Source organism: Microcebus murinus, chromosome 2, assembly GCF_040939455.1.
Source record: "Microcebus murinus isolate Inina chromosome 2, M.murinus_Inina_mat1.0, whole genome shotgun sequence".
NCBI lineage: Eukaryota > Metazoa > Chordata > Mammalia > Primates > Cheirogaleidae > Microcebus > Microcebus murinus.
In genome coordinates this window covers 106,868,633-106,876,800 of record NC_134105.1, presented here as the reverse complement: position 1 = coordinate 106,876,800, position 8,168 = coordinate 106,868,633, and the positions used below count along the sequence as shown (strand labels likewise).

Genomic DNA, 8,168 nt, shown 5'->3' with positions numbered 1-8,168 from the left:
AAAAAAAAATTCTGTATGCCAGTGGTTCTCATGATTTTTTGCCCACTTCTTCTCTGCAGGACATTTGGCAATTTCTAGAGCCATTTTAGCTGTCACGACTGGGGCAGGGTTTTGTGCTACTGACATCTAGTGGGTAGAGACCAGAGATGCTGCTGAACATTCTGTAATGTGAGAGCACCCTCCCCTCCTCCCCCAGCAAAAAATTATCTGGTCCACAATGTCAATGGTGCCGAAAGGGAGAAACCCCGCTTTGTGCTAATTAATAAACTCTACAGTGTGGATACAGATAAGAATATTTGAAGCTATCACCAAACTTGCCTCTGTAAGTGAACTGTTTTCTTTTGTTTGTTTGTTGTTTTGTATTTTCTTTTCTCTTCCCTCCTCGTTTAGCTTTTATTTATTTATTTATATATATTTAAATTAAAATTTTTTTATTCAGCATATTTCAGGGGTACAAATGTTTAGGTTACATCTATTGCCTATGCCCCACGTGAGTCAAAGCTCCAAGCAGACTGTTGATTAAAGTCTTTCAAATGTTGCCAAACTACTCCTAGAATGTGATTTCTATATCATTGTACCTCACTATTACCTAGCTCTGTTTAGAGCGTAAATTTTAACTTGCACACACAGATATATCCCAAGGGTCTAGGCTGTTGTGTTTTAAAGTAAATTATATTCAATAAATATTTGGTTTTTTTTCCTTTTTATTCAATTGTTAATAATGAGACAGAGTAAGCACAGCCAGTACCTACACTTTAGTTTTTAAGATGCCCACTTTAAAATGGTCTTATTTTTATATCCACAGAAGGAATCATTTTGTCACAACTCATTCTGTGTCCCCAATATTTTATCTCAAAAAAGTAAAAATGTCTACTTTGCTTAAATTGTTTCTAATTTACTATTACAATAGACATACCACTTAATATTAATATTGTTGTGCATCTTTTTTTATATTTAAAGTATTTTCCCTAGACTACAACATGAAATGCAGTCTACACGAGTCTTAATGCTCTCAATAAAAACTGTCAAACTGCCATTCAGGAGAGTTTGCACCAATTTAATGTCTAAAGAGAAAAACTGTTTGCTTATCTAACAGAGTAGTTGACAACATAAGATATTATAATTACTAATAAGCATTTGCAAATTTGACAGGATCTTTTCATAATTTATAAGACAACTCACATAGCATGTTTTATTTAATCAACTCAATTTCAGGGCTGTTCAGCTGCTTAAAAAGGAAGCTTTTATTTGTTCTTTGAATGCACTTAGAATTCTGACTGGTTTTTATCAGCCAACAAGTGAAACAAGTGAAAATATGGATCTGGAGAATCAGACAGTGGTGACTGAGTTTTATTTCTCTGATTTCCCTCAATTTGAGAGCGGCAGCCTCTTGTACTTCATTCCTTTGCTCTTTATTTATACGTTTATTGTTGTCGGAAATTTCATGATCTTCTTTGCTGTCCAGCTGGACACCCGTCTCCACAATCCCATGTACAATTTCATCAGCACCTTCTCCTTTCTGGAGATTTGGTACACCACCGCGACCATCCCCAAGATGCTCTCCAACCTGATCAGTGAACAGAAGACCATTTCTTTCCTTGGTTGCCTCCTGCAGATGTATTTTTTCCACTCACTCGGGGTCACGGAAGGCCTGATCCTCACAGTGATGGCCATTGATAGGTATGTCGCCATCTGCAACCCCCTCCGCTATGCAACCATTGTGACACCTCGGCTGTGCATCCAGCTGTCCACTGGCTCTTGCATCTGCGGCTTCCTTATGTTACTACCCGAGACTGTGTGGATTTCCACGCTTCCCTTCTGTGGCCCCAACCAGATCCATCAACTCTTCTGTGACTTTGAACCCGTGCTGCGTCTGGCCTGTACAGACACGTCCATGATTCTGATTGAAGATGTGATCCATGCTATTTCCATCCTGGCCTCTGTCTCTACCATCACCCTTTCCTATTTAAAAATCATCACCGTGATCCTGAGGATTCCCTCTGGTCAGAGCCGTCAGAAGGCATTCTCCACCTGTGCCGCCCACATCACAATTTTCTTGCTGTTTTTCGGCAGTGTGGCCCTCATGTACCTGCGCTTCTCTGTCGCCTTCCCCCCACAATTGGACAAGGCCATTGCACTGATGTTTGCTGTCCTTGCCCCACTTTTCAACCCAATAATCTATAGTCTGAGAAACAAAGACATGAAAGATGCCATCAGGAAAATCCTCTGTTCTCAAAGAATGTTCAATGTCTCTGGGAGCTAATGGAGTTTGCATACATCTGTTCAAAGAAATCTTATCATCTCCATCAGTTTAAAATGATAACAAGTCAGTTTCCAAAATTATTGTGCACATTGTGTTTTCACGCTGTTGATTTGGTGTACTTTCCAATTTTCTAATGTGAGAACTATTGTTTGATCTGATAGAGGAAGTCTGCTGCAGATTTACTATCATTAAAAGATTATAATGGAGTATTTTCTTCATTTCGTAACTCCAAATAATGTGGTATTATCTTCTCTGAATCAGTAGAGAATACTGGGCTAAACAGCAACTGCATTTATTACTTGCACATTTAAATGTTTCCCTTATGTACACTTTCATTCTAAATGTACAATATCCTTAGATCATTTATTAATTTTTTCATTTTAAGGAGATTAATGAGATGCAAAGCAGTGAGGTGATTTTGGCTTGAGAAAGAAGCCTGGCTTCCTACATGTCTCTTGACATGTAGCCAACAGACTTTTAACACTCCGTAGGTTGTCTTTTGATATGTTACAATGATAATGCAGCACACACAGTCACTGACTTTGCAATGTTGATGTAATGCTGCAATTACTAACTCTTTTTTGGTTTAATCTCACATTATCTGGAAGATTTCAAACATTCTTGGGTGCTTGAAGATTAAATAGATATATAGTAGGTAGGCTTGGGACCAAAAACATAAATACACAAATTATACAAAGATATACAGTAACATCTTTGTATTTTATTCTATTAATATCACTACTATTAAAAAGGTTTCATGTGATGTTATGTATCATACCTCAATGTCTTTGTTCTCATTCTTTTCTTTTGCTCTGGAATGTCCCTCTCTCTCTTCTTCTCTGCTTTGGAACTTATGTTCGCCATTAAAAAATTCACACACATTTTATCATCGGGGATAAATGTTCCTGCCTTCCTCTCGCAAAACTGCACTAGCAGTTTTAGAGGCTGAGGGAATTGAACTAGAAAAGGAATTTTGCTCAGCTCCTGGGGAGAGAAAAGCAAGGGCCCAGGGCAGCTATCAGTAGGATCAGAAAGACCGGGAGGCCAGCTAGCGGTGGGGGGAGAAGAGAAAGGGTGGAAAATGGAAACATCAGTAGTACTGGACAAAAAAAAAAAAGAAAAGGAAAAAGAAAGCCTCCATCAGCTGAGGTCATGTAGGTAGATAAGCACCTGGATACACTTGGGAGTGCGGAAGTGGAAGAAAGATCTTACATCCAACTCCAGGTCCACTCTAGACTCTGTTCCCTCCCCTGCCATAGAGACATCTTTGGAGAAGTAGAAATTCAGAAGACTGAGAAGAAACAAGGCCAGAAAAATACATAACATAAACCATTTGTGCAAATGCTCTGAAGCTGGAAACAGCTGAACCTAATGCAGGTGTGTGCAGATGAGAAACAGTGAATAAGTCTCAGGATGAAAGCTAGGGGCAATATATGCAGAATGTTATAGGTCATGCTATGGGATAATGGAGTTTAATGAAACCCGCAAGTGAAGACATTAAAGAGATTCAAGTAAGACATTATATTCTTAGAATAACATTCCTGGCATGGCATGGATAGTAGATTGGACTGGAATAAAAGTGAAGTTGGAAAGGATGATTTAACACTGTGGTCCCCAACCTCTGGGCTGCGAACTAGTACTGATCTGTGGCCTCTTAGGAACTGAGCCTCATAACAGGAGGTGAGCACAGGCCAAGGAACCTTCATCTGTATTTATAGCCACTCCCTTAGCTCGCATCACTGTGTTAGCTCTGCCTCCTCTCAGTTCAGAGTGGGTATTAGATTCTCATAGGAGTGGCTGCATACCGTGGCTCAAGCCTGTAATGCTAATGCTCTGGGAGGCCGATGGGGGAGGGTCACTCAAGGTCAGGAGTTCAAGACCAGCCTCAGCAAGAGCAAGAATCCTGTCTCTATTAAAAAAAAATAGAAAGAAATTAGCCAGACAACTAAAAATATATAGAAAAAATTAGCTGAGCGTGTTGGTGCACGCCTGTAGTCCCGGCTACTTGGGAGGCTGAGATAGGAGGATCATTTGAGCCCAGGAGTTTGAGGTTGCTGTGAGCTAGGCTGATGTCATGGCACATGGCCAGGGCAACAGAGTAAAAAAAAAAAAAAAAGATTCTCATAGAAGCACAAACCCTACTGTAAACTGCACATGCGAGGGATGTAGGTTGCATGGCTTATGAGAATCTGATGATCTGAGGTGGAGCTGAGGCACTGATGCTAGGGATGGGGAACAGCTGCAAATACAGGTTATCATTAGCAGAGAGATTTGACTGCATAATAAATGTAATGAGCTTGAATCATCCTGCAACCATCACTTCGTGCCCCCCAACCCCATACCCCAGTCTGTGGCAAAGTGTCTTCCATGAAACCAGGTCCTGGCAGCAAAAAGGTTGGGGACCACTGATTTAAGAGACCTTGGCAGTTATCATTTGCTATGGAGAAATTCACCCCCAAAATTAATGGCTTAATGCAATCTATTTATTTGTCTTATAACTTCATGGATTGGCAGTTTGGGCTGGAACCAAATGTGTGGTTTTTCCAGCTTACTCATGTCTCCAGGTTAGCAACTGATTGGCTAGAGCTGCCTGAACTAGGACAACATCAGCTAAGACAATTATATCCTAGTTCATGTGGTCTTCTACCTTCCAGATGGCTGGTCTGAGTTTGTTCATGCAATGACTAGTTAAGGTGTTGAGATAGAGTGTAAGTGTGCAAGGACCCTCAAGAAGTAGGGTCAGAACTGCTACACAATCTCTTCTGCTGCATTGTATTGGCCAAATCATGTCACAGTAGGACTTAAGAGGAGGGAAAGAGATTCCACCTCTTGATGGGAAGAGCTGTTGATTCACGTACAAGGAGCATGGATACAAGAAAGATTTAAGATTGTAATATTTTCTTTGCAACATGCAGGTTATTTGTATCCTCACATTATGCTAAAATCTATGCTGGAACCACTGGAATTAATCATGCACCTGTCAGCTAAGGTTGTGGAGAAGTGGTCTATATTTAGAACGGTGGTAAAGGACTGTCCTGAGCAAAGTAAACAAATTATCTAGCATTGCCTTTTGCATAGTCAACAATGTTACTGCAATGCATTGTGTCTTCCTTGGGAAAACTGAACAGGCCTTGAGAAATTTAACTCTTTCAGAAGATATGGAAGTAAAAAACAAACAAAAAAACGAAATCCCTAATTCTGTTGGAAGTGACTCTTCTTAAGAATGCGGATTCATCTAACCTCTTGATTCTGAGCAAATCTATCAAAGGAGGCCCATACTTTACTAAGACTCTTGGACTTTCTGATATTATGTAGAACTAATGAGGAAATGTCAGAAGAGGAGGTTTGTATTAATTAAGCTATGGGGACATAGAATTGCAGCTTTTCCCTGGTTATCAGGGGAAATACCTCAGTAGAGAAATCCCCCTAAGAAATCTTTAGAAACAAGTATAATAGTATTTCCTGTTGAACTGAAGGGACTTAAAGTACATAAACCCAGGAAAGACAAGGAACCTCATAGTGTCATCTAGAGGTAAGGGGAGAATGCACATGGGTCCAAGATGATGACTTGTTATATGTCAAGGAGCCAGCGAATTGGCTAGTAGGTAGAAGGAAAAGGACACTTAGCTGGTGCTCCTTCTGTTAACTTAAATAACAATATTTGGGAACATATTTGAAGTTACAAGAGGGGCTGAAGGGAATTATTCTAGGGGGAAGGAGAAATACATGATTAGAAAACAGTGATAATGCTGTATTTTTTCTGGACCATGACAGATTGAATGATTAAGACTTTTTCACTGGTAATGGTATTGTTCTTTAGCTTTCATATCCTTGGACTTTTTAAAATTAATTATGATGCAGAGGACACATTTCTCATGGTGATCTCTGATCCCAACCAAATGAATATAAACCAGTAGGATCATTAATAAAGAAATGTCAGATGTATCAGAGAAACCTATTACTAAAAGTCTTATCCTAGGGCATTGACAATCAGAACACAGTCTCTACCCAAGATTAATTTTTTATGCTTTCTGTCGTTTCTCTCAGTCAGATTGGGTCAGCTCATTTCTCTCTTTCCGGTCTGCAACAGATAAACTTCTAACTGGCATATTAATCTCTGCAGAATAGAACATTGATTCTACCAAAACATAGGTACCCGAGTCTACTAAGAGGATGAGCACCATCACTTTGTGGAAATAAATATGGATGCTAGAAAAGACAATAACTCTGACTGCTATAGGGGTCCAAAAAAGTCTCAATTCTTTGCAATTGGTAGTACTCATGTCTATACTGATTTGGAAATGGAGATGGCATGTAAACCTATTTCACTCCTTTCTTAATCCCTTCATGTGTGTGCGTCAGGGACTCAGTAGAGTTGAGAGAGAGCATTGAGATGGCAGGTATTGGAGCAGAGATTAAAACAACAAGGAGCCAGAATGAAAGTGAAAGGGAAGTCTTGAATTGCTTATTGTGATAATGTGAGCAAAGGCTAAAAGCAGAGTAAATGTCATTCCCCTCTGTTCCATGCTTTCCCAAGGACTGGTGCACCCATCCAGGGTCAAGCGGATCAGTGCAGACTTAGGGGCTGTCTCATGGTGAGGGAGCCCCCAACAAAGGGCTGTAGCAGTTTGGTGAATCCTGAGTGGAGGGCAGGAAGAAAGATAGGAGTGGAAAAGTACTGGGCTGAATTAGAGCAGGGCAGCATGTCTTCATCTTCAAGGTTTTCCCTTCCTCCTCCAGTAAGTAAGCCGCTGCAGAGGTACTTGAGGAGGACCTGGCCAAAGGCTTCAGAAAAAATGGCCTCAGTTGAAGACTTTAGGGATAGGATATAAATATGCAAAGAGCGTGACCAGCAGGGGGACCTGAGTCCTTGTACTACAACTCCCTTCAGAGACTGCAAAGCATTGGCCCTGCAGCAAGTCTGGTGTGGGGCGGAAGCTTTTCCCCGTGAGGTTGCCAGGCACAGCCTTTGTAATTGTCAGGCCTGGGATATGACAGGTAAGTTTTCACTAGGAGCTGGAGTTCTCGACTTTATCCCTTGAATTTTCAGGACTTGAATGAGAAACCTAGGTTACCCCACTGTGCACCACAGTTAGGTCAGACTTTGAAGGACTGTGACATAAACCTGGTAATTAGTCTAGGGGAATAATAGATCAAGCCTATGACCAAGGTCATTCCAAGTAAGATGATCAGGCTCGCCTGGAGGACTGCATGAACTGTGACTCCCCATAGTTACCCAGCAAGGAAAAGATGTCCCACAGCCCACTAGGGTCTACTTCAGAGGATCAAGAGGTATTTTTCTTCTATTTCTTTTTTTAATTTTCTTTCGAAATATTAAGGGGGTACTAATGTTTTTGTTAAATGGATAGCTTTTATAATGCTTAAGTCAGAATGTTTTTTAACTGCTTGAGATATCAATTCAGGCAGGGACCAGCTCTGGCCAGGAAGCTGACCTGAAGACCTTCCAGGGTTCCAGCAGTGTCAGGACAGTCAGGGTACACACACAAGGTAAGGTACTCCAAAGAGGACACATGAGGTGGGAAGCAGGTGAACAGGGCCCCCAGAGCGGCCTCCCACCATGGGGACTCCTGCCCTGGGGTTTCCAGTCTGCTCCAGATAATCCATTTTATTTCTTGGTTTCAGAGGGATTTTGCATAAAGCAGTCAATTTTAAATTGTTCCATTTTTCTGTGACATTAGTCTGTGAGTCTATCAGTCTGACAAGTGTGGATGACAGATGCAGGTATTTTTTTGGAAAGTGTAGGAGCTGAGGCCATCCTCTGTTATCTCAGACAGTGTTATCAGTTTGCAGCAGCTTGGAAAGGCAGCACAGGAAGGCAGCACACCAAAGTGCTTTGTTATTGTTGTTGTTGTTTCTTTCTATCTTTCTTTTTTTGATAAAGTGG

General features: G+C 40.9%; 1 protein-coding gene across 1 annotated transcript; it reads left to right on the top strand.

Moving 5' to 3' along the window:
• The first annotated feature begins 1,309 nt into the window (after nucleotides 1-1,309).
• Nucleotides 1,310-2,263, top strand: LOC105864452 (olfactory receptor 6K3-like). The gene has a single exon (XM_012752338.2). The coding sequence runs from the start codon at nucleotides 1,316-1,318 to the stop codon at nucleotides 2,261-2,263; it is 948 nt and encodes a 315-aa protein (XP_012607792.1). The 5' UTR covers nucleotides 1,310-1,315.
• Nucleotides 2,264-8,168: the final 5,905 nt, after the last annotated feature.

Bases quoted from the DNA above. Each gene is read 5' to 3' on its own strand.
- LOC105864452 (XM_012752338.2), top strand. From the start codon at position 1,316: ATGGATCTGGAGAATCAGACAGTGGTGACTGAGTTTTATTTCTCTGAT.